The 21,312-nt window shown below is 43.6% G+C and overlaps 1 protein-coding gene across 7 annotated transcripts in view; it reads right to left on the bottom strand.

The window, feature by feature from the left end:
- birc6 (baculoviral IAP repeat containing 6) overlaps positions 1 to 21,312 on the bottom strand; it is a 108,827-nt gene that overhangs the window by 10,396 nt on the left and 77,119 nt on the right. For all 7 annotated transcript variants that reach the window (XM_071481548.1, XM_071481550.1, XM_071481553.1 and 4 more), the window contains exons 65-71: positions 17,265 to 17,487; positions 15,188 to 15,333; positions 12,259 to 12,369; positions 11,401 to 11,618; positions 9,466 to 9,627; positions 7,418 to 7,495; positions 4,079 to 4,267 (exon numbers count right to left, since the gene is read on the bottom strand). In XM_071481548.1, the coding sequence (XP_071337649.1) occupies positions 4,079 to 4,267; positions 7,418 to 7,495; positions 9,466 to 9,627; positions 11,401 to 11,618; positions 12,259 to 12,369; positions 15,188 to 15,333; positions 17,265 to 17,487 (1,127 nt within the window). The remainder of the gene's footprint in view (positions 1 to 4,078; positions 4,268 to 7,417; positions 7,496 to 9,465; positions 9,628 to 11,400; positions 11,619 to 12,258; positions 12,370 to 15,187; positions 15,334 to 17,264; positions 17,488 to 21,312) is intronic.

Below are 21,312 nucleotides of genomic sequence, written 5' to 3'. Positions count from 1 at the left end.
TAGTTGAAATATTAGTAATGACGTAATATTAGTTGTAATTTCAAAGTTGTCAATTCAGTTCCATGGTGTTTGTAGGAGTTTACCGAATGCCGGGCTGAGATGCGTGTCGTGTGTGTGTGTGTGTTAGTGTTGCACGATACCCACGGTACCCCGCGGTGCCAAATCGTAACGGTTCCTACTATACTAGAAATTCTACACGACGGTACTACCGTGGATTACTATGCTACCGGTGCCAGTTTCCGCTACATAGTGGCCGCCTCTACTCTCCTCCCGGCTTCTCACTGCATGCTACTCCCCTGTGAACAAACCCACATGGCAACTACTGCAACTGAACTACACAGCTGCTGAATGATTGGCTGTTTGCCTCTTACTGGTGATGTCCAGGGATATGATAGGCTGTTTCCGCACGCTGGGTTTGCCCGTCTGTTAGCTGATTGGCTGTACGTGTGTTTCTGCCGGCAAGAACGAACTCAAAGACAGCTCCGCTTCGGTGAAAAGAAATCGCTTCAAAACAAACATAAGTTCTGTCCTTTAAATGAAATACCTCAAAGTTTGACTAGACTCACAACCAGTGGATCGGTTTTTTTTTTTCAATGTTTTAATAAATGTTATTTATAAAAAAATTTGTTTCAGTCTAATTCTTACTTCACCAGTATTATGTTTATCATGCACCAAACAACATTATAAGTAATTAATAAGTATTTATAACTTGTACAAATACATCGCAGTTCATAAAAATGATAATACTAAAAAAAAGGCAGCAGTACCGTGATAATACCCGTAACCGTGATACTTTGTCTGGTATAGTATCGTGGTTACTCATTTTGGTCTCGTGACAACTCTAGTGTGTGTGTCTGTGTGTGCTCTCCTGCAGCAGAGCAGAGCGGAGCGGAGCAGCAGCAACTGCGGGGCTATCAGAGGTCTTTAGCGTGTCCTAGAAGAACTTTAATGATGAGAGAAATGTTTTATATGTAGTACTAACTTGTGTCAGTGTTTAGTGAAAACGTGTTTAGAGCCGTTTGCTGCCATAATCAATCCAGCGGCGGCGGCGTTTCCCCCCCCCATAATTGGTCATCGGCTAAGGGTGATGGAAAAAAATCGGTATCCGCATCGGCCCCAAAAAACCTGTATCGGTCAATCCCTAATCAGGTTTTCCTCCCCGTGTCCATGTTTGTCTCAGCTGAGAACTTAAAGGTGCTAAAAGCCCAGTGGCAAGAAAAGCACATGGGATCATCTCACAAGCTTAATTGAATTTCTGTGCAAATATGTCTGAGACCGCTTAGCTGGGTGTCAAGTCAGCATCTGATGGTCCAACGGTTCACTTCACTGACCGGCTCAGTGATGTCATGGATCCAGCATCACCTGCTGTGCAACAACTTCAAATACCACAGCGATACAAGCAGCAGCGGTTGTTGGTTCATGGGGAGGATAATCTACATTATAGAAATAATCTTCTTCAAAACATACACACGTCCTGACCATTTCTGGAAAACTACAGTGCATCTAAAGACCTGTGGCTCTGCTTAAATCCTTGACAAATGTGATCAAATCACTGATCACAGTGAACATCATGTCTGCTTTTATTCTTGTGACTTCACTGCTGCTGTGCTTATGAGTGAAGACTTCCAAAAATCAAACTGTACTGTACTGTATTGATGAAAAGTCTCAACATGGACTGTTATCAACATCTAAAAAAAACTGTAAAAGGTTTGATCAAAGTTTTGCAACTGACATCATCACATCGTATTATCATTCAGTCTAGTGTCAGCTGGTTTCAGACTAGGGTCAGCTGGTTTTGGTTTACTGTCAGCTGATTTCAGTTAAGTATCAGCTGATTTTGGTCTAGAGTCAGCTGGTTTCAGTCTAGTGACAGCTAGACAGAGGAGCTAGACCTATAGATTCACCATCTGTCTCTGACCTTTAACTATTTTCATGTTTCTCTGTTTTTCTCATGTAATCCTGTCAAGGTGATTGGATCACTCCCTCCCTCTCCTCCTCCTCTGTTCCTCTTTCTTGACATTTCTAAATGAGTCTTCTCTGGATAAGCAGTTGAAAGACTGTTATTTTCCAAAGCACAATTTGTCTCAGCAAACCATCACAGGAAAAAGGAAAACTGTGAGGAAGAGAGGGAGCAAGAGTGATGGGCCAACCTCCAGACAATGTCATCTACCAAGGAATTAATACGAGGGGAATTTATAATTAGAGTGTGTCCCCACACTGCCCTGAAGGAGGAGAGGTGGCTTTTTCTTTCCTGGTTTGGTCTCTGGACTGAAATAGGTGGAGAATGTGAAGAAGGGCAGACGTGTGTTGCTCATGTATCATGGGGATAATTCAGTAGTAATTTTTAACAGAAACATAAAACTCTAAATGATGTAAACTGATTGTCTGTGTCAAGGGATGAATTCAACAGAAATATGGTTCCTGTGCTGACTTGAGGATACAGGTTCACAGTTCTGGAACAGGGTACTGACATATTCAGGCTGGATCTAGATCAGTTTGGGTTGGTTGTAAATATGTATACTATTGTTAAACAACAAACTTTACCATTAACCATTTCAGTATAAGGATTACAATAACTGGAGGAAGAGTGATAATTCTGTTCTCGTCTTCCTTCATCTTTAACATCAGCATCACTCTCCTATACTCAGTCAAAACTGACCATGATGAATGTTTAGATGCAAAAGACCCTGTACTGAAAAATAAAGTCTACTTTATCATTCAGTAAACATCAGTGAAATAAACTGGTGTTTGTAGGCTCAGTGCACCTGAAGGGGAGCTCTGCACTGTGACAGGTCACAGAATACCTGTGTAAAACCTGTTTAACACTTGTGTAGGCCGAGTCCATCACAAGTTCTAACTTCTGGACCCTAGATATTTAAACAAAGGACTTGTCTGTCCTTCTCAGTCCTGAGCCCCACGGATGTAACATTTTACATCATTTCATAGACTTTAGGATGTATTTGTCATCAGTTTGTTAGTTAGTGTCAGAGGGAAGCAGAAGAGACTAAACAGAGAACATCAACCAAAGATGTGATGAAGGATTTGTTGGTTGTGCAGTTTAATGAATCCTTTTTACCAGAATCCAACATGGACCTGGTATCAGAACCCCTCCCTGTTCGGGAAGTGTTCAATCTAAATAAATATTCGGTAATAAAAGATAATCATCAGTGCTGCTAAGTATCTGTATGAGAGTGAAAATCTGCTTCTCAGATACTTTACAGTTTCTTTGTATATATGTGTTTCTCTGTATATTGTACATAGAAGTGTATAAATGTCCCTGTCCCTTCGCGAAGATGTCATTGTGAGAACAGTAGAAACTAAAACATTGTTTGTTTTGCTTGAAGTTTATGGAAAATATACAGATTAAAGAGGCGGCAAACTTCAGTGTCCTGTTTTTTTTGTTAGGTTCTTGAGATTTGGTTCTTTGAGGATTCACCCAGTTCCTGGATATTTGCAAAGCATTTGCGAGCTTGTGTTTGGTCTTAATGTTCTTGACACATTAATGAATAGTGGGGAGAGCATGGAGCTGCATGCTACCAGGAGCTTTGACCAAAACAATTCAATACTTCTGACATAAATGCAAAAGACATTAGAGGAAAGGTTTAAAGGTGAATGAGTGGTTTTCACCATGTGGGGCCACTGCAACTGATCTGTCTGGTCTCCACCACGAAGCTATGGCACTTGACTGAACAGTGACACTTATTTCCAGCTGTCACTGTTCTCAGTATAGAACTAGTAGCTGTGGGGATGGGAGTAGAACCTCCTCTCAGGTGTACAGGTGTAATTGGTGTTGATTGATAATCACATGATGGATCCTTTATTAAGCCTATTGATTGTAAATGCAGTCACCTAAAAGATCATTACAAGAGCTGATATTTTTTGCTGTTCTTTACCATGTGGTTCCACTGTTTTCAAAGTGTACCTTTACTGAGCAGGTTCTGTCAGTCAGGTGTTGTCAGTGAGTGTGACTCAGACTGAGAAGGTTTATCATGCCAGTGTGGCACCAAAAGTCACAAGAACAATGTGATCTGAAAGGTGTGAATGAGTGCCTCATTGTTTGCGATGCAGTGATGCCTACCTCTTTGAAGCATGGTGAGGGGTTGCGCATCTGCTCCAGCATGGCCCATTTGACGGTGGCCTGCCGGATGTTGCCATCATATTCCCGTGAGCTCTGGGTGCCACTGGGAGTCCCACGGGAGCGTTCATACCCTGGCTCGTTAAAGTAGGGCTCAGCCACCAGGATGAGGGACTGCACTGACACTAGCACCTACAGCAGAGTGACAGATGGAAGGACGGACAGGAAGAACAGAGTTAGTACTACTGAACGTGAAGCATCTCAGTGATATAGAGCCTGGTATGGTTTCCAGAAGAGGACATTCTCAATTAATTTTTACATTTTACAATTAATGTTTCCAGCTGATTTGGGACAATCCTGATCCACTGTTGAATTACCCAGACACCCCCTCAGTGTCCTCCATATCTTGATTTGGCAGTGGACAGAGTCTGACAAAGGCACAGAGTATTTTGGCCCCATAAAGATATGTCCTTCAATATATCTTTATTAACAGCCCGATTAATGACTCGGCCCGTCTCAAGGAGAGTGAGGACATCTTCCTGCATCACTCTGTCTGCTCCGAGCCACTGCATTACTAACAATGATGATGCTGGGCTTGGAGGCCTGCCTGCTGGCCCCACCATGCTGGAGCTGGGTGAACTTGAAAATGATACCAGTGGGGCGGCCCGATAGTGGAGTGGTTAGGGCGCGTACCACATGAGTGGGTGCTCTTAGCAGCTGAGTGCCGGTTCGACTCCCGACCGGCCCGACTCTTTCCTGCGTGTCATTCCCTCTCTCTCTCTGCCCCTTTCCTGTCATTCTCTACTGTCCTGTCGATAAAGGCAAAAAATGCCCAAAAAATATCTTTAAAAAAAAAAAGACAATGATACCAGGGAACTTCAAATGACATGATCTGTTTGTCTGAAACTGGGTTTCTACAGTTCAGAGCCAATATCCACCTCAGTTAACAACCACTTGATTCCAGCCCACTCCCCTGTCTCCTCTTCACCCTCCCCCTTTATTCTATTATTGATTAGCCTCTTGCTAACTGGAATGATAATCAATGGAGACATCTCTATGCACTCTCCAACCCTGCAAATGAGGGAATTATTAAAAAAAAAAAAAGGAGAGATCCATTTCCAAGGGCTCTGGCACACTTGTTGGATCAATATAAATGAAAATAAATGCAAATGCGTGCATGGAAAACAAGCAAATAACGCTGAGGGTGTGTGCCAACATGCTGTGTGTTTATCCAGAAGCCTGTGCACCACTTTGGATATCCAGTCGTCCCTTAATGCTGCACATTATCTACCACACACACAGTCCAGCCTGTAAGGCTTTAGATTTACACTCTTTACAAAAAGCTTTTTGAGCAGAAATATTCCCCTAACCATGAAAGACATCTGAAAAATGAAATTATCATCAAACATTCCAACAAGAAATTAGTACATCAGTCCCACACGGCTGTTCACCACATTTAGTGTCAAGAGAGTCAAAAAGCAAATGACCTTACTTTTTTTCACATTATGCAAATTAGCAAGCTGGACTTGTATCTGACACACAAGTCCAACTTGCTAATTAGCATTCAGGTCAGCTGGACCAACGGTGTGAGGGGCGTGGCCTTTTCAACATTTCCAGGGCTCAATACTGAACCTAAAATTGCCCCTGTATAAGAGTATGTATGGATGAGATGTATGAGTGTTATATAGGTGCAGTCCATGTGGGCTGATTGGCTCATGTTTCTTAGGAGGTATTTGTTCATTATTTCCAGTTTTTGAACCAAGTTTCACATTTCCAGCTCACAGCAGCTTGAGCCGTGGCAGAGGACGACAAATTACAATAACTAGAACATCTGTGGAGACATTGTGACTGTGCTGCTGCTCGGTGTGTGTCAGTCAGCTGTCAGCTGTATTTGAACAAGTGCATGTGAGGGAGGAAGCATTCAGCCAGGAGCACCTGACAGTCCGACCACCACCTCAGGTACTGACAATTTGACCAGGATGATCAGCATGAGTATTAATGACAGGAGCTGTACCACAGAGGTTCACACACACGCACACACACGCGCACACACACAGAGAGACAGACAGACACACTCATATTTTAATGACTACAGAGGACATTACTTTTCCTCACACCTTCCTCGATCTTAGTCACTGCAGGTATGAGATTCTTGTTAATATCATTAGTGACACCTGTGCTGATCTGCCATAAAGCTGCTGATATTTCTCCTGTTGGTAGAGGACAACATGGTCAACAGTAAAAATGGCCCTGAGTTAATCAGCCTAATTAGCCAATCACAGTAAGCCTCATCAACGTCTGGCCAGCAACTGCTCATAAACTGGTTGCCATGGTGACCTGGCTCCCCTTTGGGAAGGAGAGAGGGGAAATATACAGACAAACCTCTCTATATCCCCAGACAGACGACAGTTTTAAAACTTTTAATCAACTATTCATCATGTTTACCTCAGTACAGACACCTGCAGCCAGAGTCACAGCACCTGTCTCCCAAACATGCCCAACATTTTAGCTCTGCAACCATGTTTTTAGCTGCAGGTGTGTAGGACTAGTAGCAAGATAAAAGAACGTACAGATGAATATGGAAAAAATAAGCAGAATATGCATTTTCATTAAAAACTGTTGTTCAGCTACAGCTGCTGAAACTTGCTGCTTTCTTACAGATCCTGCAACTTACTTGCTGCACCTTCTCTTTCAACTATTAGAGATGATGGCTCATGGAATCCACAGGTGAAAGGTTCTTTCTTGAACACATTAACTGTCCACACAGTGGCTCTATCACAGCAATGTCTGACCCCTGACGGTTCAGAGCGGAGACCTCATATTTTGAATTATTTGCTGTATCTATGTCACATGGGTTTCACCACTGCCCCACCCCTTTAGGAGACTAGCGGCAGGTCCTTACTGGTCCTGGGCCTCATGCTGCTTCACCACATCAAAACCCTCAGAGGTAAGCCTCCACAATGTGGATTTTAGGGGTAAAGAGTGAAAACAGTCAACTAAATCAAGTCTGAAAAATAGACAACATCTGGACTAAACATGCATGAAGTCAACTGATTGTAACTTCAAGATGACTGATGTGTGTAAACAGGCATAACCTGGAGGTTCAAATGATATTGGTTTGTGTTTGGTTTGATTAACACTGACACACTGTCACCAAAGTAAAATAATAACCCCAGTTTAAAAGGATCCTTCATGTCAGCTGTCGAAACACAAAGCCCATTACTACAGAGCCCCTGGCGGTGCAGTGACAGGGCCATGATGAACTGTGGCCTGTGACAAACACTCAGACATCAGCCTTGCTGATCCTCTCAGACAGGTGACGCCGTCATGATGGATCCTCACCTGTAAGAAGCTTGAGGTCTGTGGGTTCCATTTCTCCTCTGGTCTTCCGTGCCATGTGTTGAGGATACTTAAACATACCTGGCGCGCGCGCACACACACACACACACACACACACACACAAAAAAGAAATGAAGATCAGGTAAATGGAGTGTAGTTAACAGTTGTTAACCTTCATATATACACTCAGATGCTAGCTCATTAGCCACAGTCAGCTAAATGCAGCAGTTGTGTAATAGGTCCTACCTGCATGAAGCATGTTCAGTTTTTCCTGAACAGTTTTAAAGGTGCTGATTTAACTTTATGATCCTGTGAAGGATGTAGTTCATGGAGCTGCTGAACTGTGCTGCTTAATAATGACAGGTGTTTCTGCTGATATCAGTGAGGGCAGGCTGACTGGCAGACCAAACACCTCTCAAAAAGTTTAAACAAAAGCAGCATCACCTTCATGAGAGCAGCTTTGACGCTGGAAGAATCCCCCACACTGTCTGACAGTACCATCAGCTCCTTCAGGTCTTTACTGACACTGAATTAGTAAAACATTCAAACTCCAGAGTCACGGCTGCACCGCTCTGACAAATGGAAATATTCTCCATGTCTTCAGCATCATTTCACTGGTGTGTTTTGACACTTTGGGATTTAACCTAAAGATCTGTTGATGTAGCTGAACAGCATGAGTTGGTGATGACAAATCCACTGACAGGTCATTGAGATGAAGGGGCTGATACTTTTGGATTTTATGATATTTTACCACTGCAAATATTTTGAAAATGACAAACTCACAGATAGAAAGTGTGTGAGGACAGGTGGCAGCTGCCTTTCATGGATTCTCAGAAGTCTTGCCAACACAAAGTCAAAGGCATTTTGGTCCTAAGCATGTTTCCATGTTTCATTTAAAGTGAAGACTAGATGTGTCTGCACCTCTGAAGCTGACTTATGAACAGGTTATATCTCATTTGTTAAACCTGTGCACAAACACTAAGTAAAATGAGAAGTGTTGATGATTTGAAGAAAGAGTTTAAAGAGTGTTAATACAGTGAGCTTCAGAGGAAGTTAGTAAGTGCATGTTCTAACTCTGCTTGTTATGCTAAGCTAGCATGTTTACTGCAGAGACATTAGAGCAGTATCTAGAAAAATGAAGTACTCCTACTCATCTTTAATGGGCTTCACTGCTGTGTATTCTGACTGTCAGCGACCTGATGATCAGTTTAGTGCAGGTCCATTCATTTACCACAGAGGTGAACAAAAGCTGACTAGTTAAACCATTTGTTAAACATCTCCATCACCTGGCGTCTTCAAAACTGATGAGATGCCATCATCAGACCTGTCCCCCCCCCCCCCCCCCCCCCCCCCCCGGCCCTATCATTGATGTGGGAAGCCCCATGTAAGTCTTACTGCTGTTGTCTGGGCCGTTATGGATGTAAATGTGGACTGTCAGTTGCTGCCTAACGAGCTGCAGCAGACTAGGTGAGCTTCAGCACCTTGACCCCGTCTCCTCCACACAAGAACAGCTGAACTGTTCTTTCTTTATACTCACTGCCTGTAGATACGTCATTTTCTTATTTTCAGAGGATGCTATTCTCTCACACTTTTTCTACACACACTGCTTAATATTTTTATGATGAATTTCTGCCTCCATTTCCACAGAATTCAACACAGCAGCTATCAGAGGAGAGAGTAGCTTTGAACCCAAACCCACTTTGTCTCCTCACCTACAGGAATGTTATGTCTTCATGCTTCATTCATTCAAACTGAAATTTTATCTCTTTGTGGTCATGATGTATGAAAACATTCAAATTAAGTCAAACCTAGCGAATACAAGGTGGATATGGAAACCTCTGGTGTCTCATGATGACTCTGACAGATCATCATGAATGTTCATCAGAGTTAGGACCAATGATTAAAAAGGAATATCTGGAATTTGGAATATCTCCAAATGATGCCAGAATAAATCATTTAAATATTGTCAGTTGTAGGCTTCCATACAGAGATACTGCTGTAACTAGAGAACATTGAAATTAACATTAACATACTAAGCGTTTTCCACTCACTTTGCCATCATTGTAAAGGTTGGGGTTGAAGCGCACGCTGTGTCCACCTGTTGTCTCGAGGTTGACCAGCGGAGGAGAGTTGGGATAGTCCTGTGGAAAATACACATCGAACTCGAAGCAGCCGTTGGCGTACGGGGTGTCGGCTGGACCTGTGATCAGAACCTGAGAACACAGAGGAGGAACATGGTGGATGTAGTGACATCAGTAAATATGGACTGAATACAGGGTAAAGGGTAAAATGGAGAAAGGGTGCTGACTCCCTTAGGTTTTCATTACAACAATGTTATGAACAAACAGAGCAGGCTACAGTCCTCGTGGAGCAAAATAGGGTTCATTTCCTCACTAAATGAAATTCGCTCATTAATCAAAGAACGGTAACAAGGCCCTGACCAAATACAGACAAATCTAAGTCACCTGTAATATTATTTCTAATAGTCAAATTAAAACTCCAGAGCATAATTAATAATAATTTCATTCAGTTGTGTGAGGAAACCAAACAGGAAGCAGGTACTGTGCTGATTGGGTTGATACTGTGGACAGGCGCAGGTGACTCCACTACACAGAGATAATGTGGGTTCTGAAGCAGACCACATGATACTGTGACTGATCACAGATCTCAAACCAAACTGAGGTCAAGATTTTATTGACTCAGGATGGTGACGTTGTGTCTTTGTGTTCGTAAAATTCTGTGAAATCAGTGAATGATTCTTTCTTCTCCACGCTCCTCAGCCTCCCTTCTGTCTCCCTCCTGCTCTCTCATCGGGGTTTTACCCAGTGACAGCAGCTTAAACAGTTTCTACAGCAGAACTAATCTGCACCAGCAACTTGACACAGAATTCAGACCTAACAAGGGACACATGGACAAAGTCCAATGGAGAAAAGGCTGGGGTCCGTTTTTTAACATGAAGACCCTTGAGAAGGAGCAACAACAAATAGTGCAGCACAGATGTGAACAGCCCCCTGCTGTGACAGGGGTGGACGAACGCAGCGGCCTGGGTGCTAATGGGCACTAATGTGAGGATGCAGGCGTGAGGTGCGAGGATGTAGTGACCCTCACAGATCAGGAGCTTTCCACCTCACCAGTCACTGTCCCTCTCTGTTGATGTTATTCTTGGGTAAAAGGTTCATTCTGGTAGATTATGAACATGTTTGTGTAACACAACAACGCGCTGCTGTGACAGGACTGTTGGCTGAGGACAAAGATCCGTCCTCTTATTACCCACCTTGTGAACAAAGTGGGTTTAAATCTAGCATGGTCGGTGTTGTTTGTCATAGTTACAGCCTTAATGTGTCTGCATCTACGACTGCATGAAGATCCAATAATAAAACAAGACAAACTGCAGTTATTACGCTGATGTTTGACTTTGTTGCTGGTAATCCACTGCCTTCATTCAGTCTGTTCTTTTGCCAACACTGAGCTAATCAGATGAGGATTTTGACATTTACGAAAGCAGAATGTGCCATTAGTCAACTGGTGGGGTGAGAGCCGTTTATTAAATGTCACTGGAGGAATGAGTAAGAGCCGTCAACCACAGGCCGTGTGGTAACAACAACAAAGTAACACAGTACAACAACACCCTTAATGAACACACAAGTGTTCATTCAGTCACAAAGTCCTCAAACTAGTGGTTTCTAGCAATCATAGGGTACAAACCTCACAGAACTACCACACTCCATCTGATGGTATCATCAAAGCTCCTCTGTGACACTGACAGTCATCAGAACCAGTTATGAATGCCTGACCTGTGGTTATACACTGTGACCCCCCTCTTTTCACTGCTTTCACTGACTTACTGACCGCAACACCTCGTATCTGTTAGTTTGTGTTGTGGTTAAACACATGGATGGTTTTCTGTGCTCCTCCTCACCTGTGGTTGTCATGGTTTCTGAGCTGCCTCTCATACTGTGGTGTCAGGTGACACAGGTGACAAGTACCTTCATGATGTCCAGTCTCTCCTCATCACAGCGAACGAAGACGCTGGATGAGGATGACAGGGGCAGAGAGGTGGACAGGGTGACGGCCTCCTGGGCGAGGCGGCGGGATCGGGCTGCGCTGTTTGTATCGCTGGCGTTCTTCACCTGAGACATGTAGTGGTAGTTGACCTTGAACATGAGCTTCCCGTCCTCGTCCTCTGAAACCATTTCAAAGGTGTCTGGACAGAGAGAGGAGAACACGTCATTACTGCCTGTGAACACAGTTGAAGTGGTCACACAGATACAAAGCTGTCGGTGTGCTGACTGTGTTCATGTGCGCGCTTGTTATAAAGAATTCAAGCAGTTTCAAAGTTTCACTGGACAACATGTCCACCTGTGTGTTTCACCTTTGCTGGTCTAACTGCTTTGTGGTAATGGCAGTAAGAAGACACTAATGTTGTGTAATAGTGAGTCCCCGTCAAGGCCTCACTGTCTTCAGTTTGTGTGTCTGTTAAGTGAAACAACACTGTTTCCACTCCAGTCAATTGTGATTAGTTCAGAAATCAAGCTTCTTACTGAATCAATGGCAGCGCAGCAAAACCAGTGTAATTAATCCGGACATGGCTGAATGGAGAGTGATGGACAAGACAAAAGGGACGAGCAGGACGGGGATGCAGCCTGAGTCTGCTTCCCTGTCAGAGCTCTGGCATTATGGGTAATATCAGACAGAGAAGTGTGTGTGCATGTTGGGGAAAGGAGGAATTCTACAGAGGGACAACAGCATTGTTTTTGTGTTCAGAGTAAAATCAAAAACATGAGCGACACTCGACTGTATATGAATGTACACGCACACATAAACACACAAACATATAAACTCACCAAACTGCAGCTTCTTCATGGCAGCTACATATTTTTCCTCCAGAGAGCGGAGGATGGAGAGGGGCTTGGGCCGGCTCGACACCTTCCTCGACGACTCCACAAGCTTCCTCTCTGGGGAGCAAAGATGATGAAGACCAGTGTGAAAAGAGACAAAGGAGCATCAGCTTTAGAGCCACAGGGATGTTGATCACAAGAGTCTGCTTACGGAGCAACTGGAACAATCTTTGTCAAACATACAGGTGTGTACACAAAGACATACAAAGAGCCTGGTGGAGACGACTACGACCCTCTGAACTCCACCCGTGGAAGTTACGGAATAATTACTTCTATATAAAACATGTTTTATGCTACACTCAACTGTTGTTTCTTCCTTCAAAATCACACTGAGTATGTTCAGGATAAATGATGCCATATGCCCACTAATTCTACATGTCAATAAAGAACCAGTATGAACCAGTATGGTTGATTAGAATTTCAGTCACCATAGTAATTCTGGGACATCTGGGGAAAAACAGCAACATCAAACTGAAATACAGGGAGACAGTAGAGACACACAGCATACGGTCCAGCCAACCAGGAATCAAACCGGGGCCTGACTGCTCAGGGTCTGAGAGAAAAAACCTGCTGTCCTGTCTCTTTCTGAGCATGCTGCTGTTTTTGCGCAGCTGCTCCAAGAGCTTCTTGTTGAAAATCTCTGAACTTTTCAGGAAGAAGCTGGTATCGTTTCAGGCAGCCAATCAGAGGGGGCCGAGCTTGTCACCTTGATGTGATGTGTTGGACAGAATCTGACACAACAAAGACTTCTTGTCTTTGTGGAGCAGGTGGGTTGGACACTGGAAAAAAGCTGGTCTGTGGTGATGCGTTGTAAAAACTGCACAGAGACCAGAGAAAAACACTGTATGGACACACTGACTAAGATGTACACAAAAGCGTAGAGTGGCTGCTGATGTCATGGTTTTGGGCTGTTACACATGTACTCATAAAGTACTCCGATGTGCATCAGTACTTCCTGCTGCTGTGATCAGGGCTCCTCTCTGAGATCTTTCTTAAAGCTGTGTACTAATTAAATGATTATCCATCTGTCAGGACCTGGAGCTCCTCACTGTACAGCTCTGTTTGATATGTGCCTGCTGAGCTTTTATCACATGGGTTTCTTTATGAGGAGTGACATGACATTGATCTTTATCTGACTCCCATTCCCTACGTGCACACCTCCACCACAGCTGATGACCAGCTCCCCACCCAAGTGATCAGTCAGACGGCTGTTTATCTGGAGGGAGCTGGAGGAAAAGGGCATGGGGCGGGTAATTAATATTGTGTTCTATGTAGCAACAAGGTAATGGGGCAGGTGTTGCTTCATCATGCAGAGGACACTGATGGTGATACTTTCGTGTGACTAATGGCCAACAGGAAGAGTCTCCTTTCTATGAACAAACACCAGTGAAGACAGCAGTGCTCTGTCCCATGACTCTTCATCTTCTCCACAGGAGAAGATGCAGAGGAACGTGGAAAAGTTTTAGGTTTGTACAGCGCTTCACTGACTCGAGAGCCACAGACGTCACATTATAAGAGGCTTTAAGATGGACTCAGATGACAGGAGTTAAAGACAATCACACACTGCAGGATGTGATTGAGATTATTGTGCCAGAGGCAGCACTGCACCTCCTCACATGATCTAATCTCATGTGATCTCCTGAGGAAGAAGATGCGAACAACATGGAGACTGTGGTGCAATGTCTTGTTGTAACGTTGGTCAAAAAGAAAAACCAAAAGCAGAAGACTAAACGAGTCTGGATCAGAAAGTGGTTGGAGAGACACGATCGACACAGGTCGTCTTCAGTGAGAACTGGAGGTCAGCTATAATATCTGTCAGTAATAGCTTTTATCTTAGCTAATATTATCCTCAGAGCCCGGAGTATTAACTGTTGCTTGGCTGATGTAATCATCATCATCCTGATTTTACCTCTGAAATATCAAACATGTTTGATATTGACCGGGGCAGCCCCAGTCCAGGAGGTTTCAGACTGGATCTGTGAACACCTCACTTCAACAGATAATCTGGGCTGAGCATCAGAATCCACCAAGGTCCAGGACCACATTTCTCCTCTGGCTGTTGGGAGGCGTGAATCTGGGTTAAATCAGCTCAGTACTTTGGGCTGAGTGTGACCTGTAGCTTCAGTCTGTTGGGTTTAAAAACAGGCCGATAGCCTCAGATGTGTTTCAGTCAGTCAGCTGAGGGAATTCAGACTTTGTGATAAACTACACTTAGAAACCTGTTTCCTTGTCCTTGTAGCAAGAGGGCAGAGAAAAGATATGATGATGATGATGATGATGGGTGAAAGAGGAGGACTGGGACCTGTTGAATAGCTCTGGATGTGAGCTAACGAAGGCTTTTAGTAAAGGAGGGAGCACAGATCCAGATCTGCTCAGGACTTGTTTGTGTCTTCATGCTGCACGAGTGTGGGTTTGTGCTGGACTCTGGTTCAGGTGTGCTGATGTCATTCTGATTTAAATCAAAGAGTGTGCGATCATCTGCTTCAGTGATTGAATTTAAAAAACCAGACGTGGGGACCATAGTGAGTAACAAACGGAGTAGGACACACATCTCATTAATTTCACTGATTCCATATCTAAACCTCATTTACATCTTAACTGCAAGAACAATGACTGATCTGCCATTAATAAACAGAAGTGGAGTTCAGTGAGTCCGGGGTGTTTCTAACGCAGAGATGTCCCAGTACAAATGTTCTACACTAATGCTTAAACATTATGGTGATTATACTGCAGTGTTTACATTTGCTAATTATGTCATACAACATGTCTTCATCCTCATCTTCATCTTATTGATACACTCATTTACTGTGATTAATAATGTAGATACAGCTGAGAATGGAAACAACAGCAGGTAAACAGTGTGTTGAGTACATACCCTGGTTGGCCTGCCGCAGGCTGGTCGTAGCGGTGTAGACTATCTCAGCCGTCCTCTGGATGTCAGGGACCAGCAGAGTCAGACCCTCAGGTTCTGGATCTGAGCTCTCTGTCTTCACCACTCCTTTACTCTTATCTTTCTTTGACCTATGACACAAATGCACTCAGTCACAAAGGAGACGTGGGTGTCGTTTGATAACCTCCACTTCAGAAAGCTTTGGTGATTATATCACATGTATTTTAATGTGCCAACCACCTGGGAGGAGTTGATGTGGTGCAGAGAGAAGAGAGGAAACAACCACTGGTGAGATACAACAGCTCGTACCAAAGCTAAGCCCCATTCAAACTGCTTTTATTTCTCTGGGTGGGGCTGACATAGTGGTTTAACATCACCGGTGCCAGTCAGTGATGCTAATCCCACCCAGAGCATGTACGTGGTTAATTTATCATCTCCATCCAGTATCAATTACAGCCTCAATGCTGTTTTTCTTCCTGTATCTTAAATCGTGCTCAGAGCGATGTCCTTGGATTTTATGGTGAGAAGCTGCTTGTCCTTCTGCTGCATTTCATTGCATCTGATTCACCTGAATGTTGACTTGTGTACAATACTGGACAAAGTCAAAACTGTTTGATAATCAGCTTAACAGAGATCAATCCCTAAAACTAATCAAATATGCTGCTACAGGGAGTTTCTAGTATTTCTAAAGCCACATTTACTTCCATTTTGTCAAACTGGAACCATTCAGAGTTGAATCAGCTCCTGCTGGTTCCTGTGAGCATTGTAGCCCTGGATGTACAGACACATCACTGGATTACTGTGATACATCATGTCAGCAGCTCATTAAAGCTTCCACATCTGAAAATCTTTCAACATCTTCAACTTCATGACTTTGTAAGCATCAGATTCTTGATCTCAACCCAGCATCTAAGGGTGCCACCTCCTTACTTCACCTACAAAAGCTACATCTTTGGACCTGGTCCAAGAGCTTTCAGATAAGATTTGGGACATCATTCTGGCCCATGCTCACATCTCTATGATCTGCTGCTGGATTCAGTGTAAGAGAGTGCAGGAAGCAGCAGGTTTTCTTGCTGTGGTACTTGAAATGAACCATACGATGGCTGCTGCAACATTCATGACAGGCAGCTCTAAAAATACTAGCAGATACATCATTCAGAATGAGACACTTTGACATGTATGTGTGCAGTGTGTGTACATACGTGTAAACCTGAGTACAGCATGTTGTCAACAAGCTTTGAGTGAAGGAGATGATTTCACCATCTGAAGATGTTGTGGCCATGAATGACGTAGGATGTGTTCAACTGGTAATGTGAGTGTGTGTAAAAGGTACGGTGCTTAAAGGAGTTGTTAATAAGTTCTGCTATTGCTCCATAGCTAATGTTAGCATTAGCAGCTGTTTACTCACCAGTCTAGAAGACACGTTGTGAGTTCCGCATCAGACTTCATTCTTTACTCACTAACATCTGTCTCCAGAGGTGGAAATCAACCCTTGTGTTTTGCTTCTATTTCTATCACTTCTTTTGTTCTGCTGAAGCTAGCATGCTAACCAGCTAGCCTCTGTTTGGCTGGACAGTCTTGTTACTGTAGCATCCAGTCTGTCCTGAAGCCGTAGCTGCTCAGAGGACATATTATAACCTCTGGTCTTCTAAACACAATGAAGGCTGAGGCACTTGACAAGACTGTTAAGTAAACAGCTGTTAATGCTAACATTAGCTATGTAGCAATAGCAAAACCTACAAATAGCTCCTTTAATACAAAGCAGTTTTCTTTTCCTGATCATGAAGTTCATGTTTCTGGTGAGACTGAAGCCTATTCTGCACAGAACGTCTCTCCATGTGCCCCTGACCTCCAGCAGCAGCTCAGAGACTGCAGCTCCAAGTCTCTTCTGAGACAGTCACATCCTCCAGTGTGAACAGGGCAACAGATATAAAGCCTCTCAGGTCATCAGTATCACAGAGAGGAGACCTGTCATGTCTGGAGTCAGTTTTTAGAAGACAACTAAAGGAATGCAAAATTATTCACATATGACAGACATTCATATCAATGTTCTCCATCTCACCTGAGGCGATTGGTGTATGTGTCCACACACGTCTTCATCTTGGCCAGCAGCATCCCAACAGAGGTCTGTCCCTCAGAGTGCTCTTCATCCTCCTCCTCCTCGCTCTGCCCCGGGTCTCCAGATAGCGGCAGCAGCAGAGGGACCAGGGCAGTGCAGGTGGAAATGGCCCTCAGCAGCTCCAGTAGTGCCCGATATAAAGGCACGTGACGAGCCATATCCAGAACTGCAGAGAGATAGGAAGGACTCAAAGTGTAAGATGCTCAAACACAGACAGTAGGTACTCACGGCTGCTGTCTACAGTTGACTGGGAACAGGATCTGGATGTCAAAGCTCCACTTAGAGACCCACATCACAATAAGATCTCACAGAGCGTTGTGTTCTACTGTTGTGACAACAACATTAACACAATTAAAACCAGCTGTTTGTTATTCTACTGTTTCCACAGGTTTGAATAACTGTTATGAGAAAACTACAAATGACCAAAGGACAGGTCAGGTCATATGTTTTCCTCTGTGTCACAGAACAAGCTCATAAGGAACACGTTTATCTTCAGCCTGATGTGATGTGGTGTGTGTGGGGGGTCTGCGGTGATGTGTGTGTGTGACAGTCAATGATCTTGACCAAACTGAAGCCTGAAATCCCAGGACATGGCTCTGCAGAGTCAGCAGGAGACATACGCTCAGCAGCAAACACCAGGGTCAGAGGACAAACCCCCCCTTCAATGTTTTCTCCTCCTTCTTTAGACCGACTGCAAGACTGGATCAGTTCGACAATCACAACCCAGCTTTTGTACACAAAACTGAAGTTGCCGTTCTCCAGTTTAAGTTTGGCAGAACTGGAATTATTTAAAAACCAGTAACTGAGTGAAAGTGAAGCACCAGCTAGATGTGATCTATATCAGATCATAACAACATGATGGAGCAGGCACCAACAACATGACGGAGCAGGCACCACTGACACGGGAGTGTTTGGATGTGAAGGGAGAGCTGGGTAGTGAATGTGACCAATGTTATCTGTACTGTGCACTGACAGATAAAATAGAATTATCACCATGTCTTGAGTAATGGCTAAAAAGTGTTTTGTGAGGTCACAATGACCTTGACCTTTGACCACCAAATTCTAATCAGTTTGTCCCTGAGTCCAGTGGACATTTGTACTAAATTTGAAGAAGTTGCCTCAAGGTGTAACTGAGATATCTCCCATGAAAGAATGGACAGATAAACAACAACCAGTGGACAGACGAACTGGCTGTAGCCGATGTGGAAGCATAAAAACAAACAACAAACAGGTACACTGACAGGATGTTAAATATGAACATATGGTCCCAAAGTTCAGCTCCACACAGATGAACAGAAACGGTCTCTTGGTAGTAAAGAACTGTGGAGTTATTAAGAGGACACTGACCATGGCAGGGAGTGTTTACTAACCAGATGTATCATGTGTCATGATCACTGAGAATTCACTGTGTGTCTGTTCCAAACTGTGATACACAGGTTAGACTGACTTGCTGGTTAAGTGAAAAACTGAAATGATAAGTCAGAGGATCACCAGTCATTAGGGTGTATCCATGACTATCTGTAGAATCACTGACTGCAGTCCATCCAGTACGTCAGGAACCCTGAGAGTCCTGCCTCCTGCCTCTGACTGTGGAATATTAGACAAAGTCACATCCTGATGATGACATGTTACTTTGAGAGGGAGGCAGAGGATGGCTCCTGTCAATACGAAAACAAGACTGAGAAAACATCATTGAAGACTCAGTGTTGGGTTAATTTTCAGCCGTCAGTCTCATCAACCAGCACTTGTTCAGGAGCCAATCAGATACAAGGGTCTGTTGAGACAGTGAGATAATTATCAACAGGCTGACCATGTGCACTGCATCATTGTGAGATGGGCTGTTTAGTGTGTGTGGAGGTACTTGTGTATCCATGTGCGTGCCCTCAAGTGTCAGCCTCAAAACAAATAGAACAGCTCGTTTGTGGCACCAGACTGTTTTACATTTATATTGAAACTCCCAGCTCTCCACTGTCCTCCCAGAATCTGCACCACACTGACCTCACCAGGCTTCAATCTGCTCTCCAATCCTACAGTCATGGAAAAAATTATTAGACCACCCTTGTTTTCTTCAATTTCTTGTTTATTTTAATGCCTGGTATCACTAAAGGTATATTACCTGAAGAATACAATGAACACGACTAAAATGCAGCTAATTACAAAATACTTTATGTCCTATTTGAAATGCTTAAGGTGAATTGTATTCCCAGGGTATATAAGAGGCCATTTCATGTCATCAGCAGCATTGCACATGCAAAGGCCTGGAGTGGTTTCCTGCTTACATTCAAGCTGTGGCACAACTCAGAAGTTGTCAGCTCTCACATAATGCCTAAAACAAAAGAATAATGTGAAGCCACAAAGGCAGCCATCTTGGCACTGCTGGAAATTGGCATGAGTGAGAGACAGGTAGCCAAAAAAACTGAAGATCTCCAAGACAGCCGTTCATTACACCAAGAAAAAACAAGCCGAACATGGTACTACCAAATTGCTAGCTGGTCGAGGCAGGAAACGTCTTTCTACCCCAGGAGATGACCGTGCCTTCCTGTGTCAGGAATTGTCGTCAGACCTCCAGGGACCTTAAAAATGAGTGGGCACTGTCAAGACATGTGACTTGTTCGGCAAGGACAGTTCAAAACCAACTTCTTGAAGCTGGTCTGAAGTCACACAGGGCACGGAAGAAGCCCTACATCAACGAAAGGCAGCGGAAGGCCCGGTTACTCTTTGCTAGGGATCACAAGGATTGGACCGTTGATGACTGGGCTTAGGTTCTCTTCAGTGATGAATCCAATTTTGAATTGATGCCCACTCCAGCCAACTTACTGGTTAGGAGGAAGCCTGGAGAAGCCTACAAACCAGACTGTCTTGCCCCTACAGTAAAACATGGGGGTGGATCAGTGATGATCTGGGGTTGTTTCAGTATGGGTGGCACAGGGCAAATGTAATTGTGTGAAGGGTGAATGAACCAGGTCATGTACAGGGCTACTCTTGAAAACAGTCTTCTTCCATCAGCTGGAAAACTCTTTCCTGCCTCGAATGACTGGATTTTCCAACAAGACAATGCCCCTTGCCACACGGCAAGGTCAGTTAAAGCCTGGATGGAGAACCAAACATTCGAACCATGCCTTGGCCTGCTCAATCACCAGATCTGAATCCAATGGAAAACCTGTGGAAAATCATCAAACTCAAAAACCACAAGCCCAAAAACAAAGCAAATTTGTTTGAATTTGTGCAACAGGAATGGGCTGCTGTGACAGCAGAACAATGTCAGAAGCTGGTGGAGAGCATGCCAAGACGCATGGCTGCAGTCATCAAAAACAATGGTTATGCAATCAAGTACTAACTCCTGTGTGTATCATGTGACTAAAAGAGGCAGAAAAGAAAACATAGAATGCCTAAAAGCACTGTTTTTGGTAGTACAATGCCATAGCTATTGATGCTAGAATTTAAGTGATTTTGGTTATTATCAAGAAAACATGGGAAATGGCTAGATATCAGCTCTTAAATTAAACTCTTATGAGCTATTTTTGTTGTTATCATTATATTTGTCCAAACAAATGTACCTTTAGTTGTACCAGGCATTAAAATGATCAAGAAATTGAAGAAAACAAGGGTGGTCTAATAATTTTTTCCATGACTGTATAACCATAGTCTGTGGACGGCACCATGGAATCACAATCCCTTCTACATACAGCACTCACAACTCATCAGAACGCCTCCTCCTGCTCCCTGCCAGTGTAGGACTGTTTTCCCTCCGCTGTGGGTAATAAAAGCCACGAGACAGAGTGAAAGAGAAAATAATAAAAAGAAGGGGCAGAACGTCCACCAACACTTTAAATACATGTCTTTTTTTTTTAATAAACAGAGAATAAACAAGGGTAGAGAAGGGGACACCACTGAGAGACACTGACAACCTTTACAAAGCATTTGTGTTTCCTTTTTCTCACAACCTTCTTTCTCCCTTTTTTCAGACATTAAATATGCAAAATACGTGAAG

Source organism: Trachinotus anak, unplaced genomic scaffold (assembly GCF_046630095.1).
Source record: "Trachinotus anak isolate AG129_WGS33_773 ecotype Australia unplaced genomic scaffold, CSIRO_AGI_Tana_v1 ptg000007l, whole genome shotgun sequence".
NCBI lineage: Eukaryota > Metazoa > Chordata > Actinopteri > Carangiformes > Carangidae > Trachinotus > Trachinotus anak.
The sequence above is the reverse complement of the archived record's forward strand: the minus strand, read 5'-3'. Positions and strand labels throughout refer to the sequence as shown.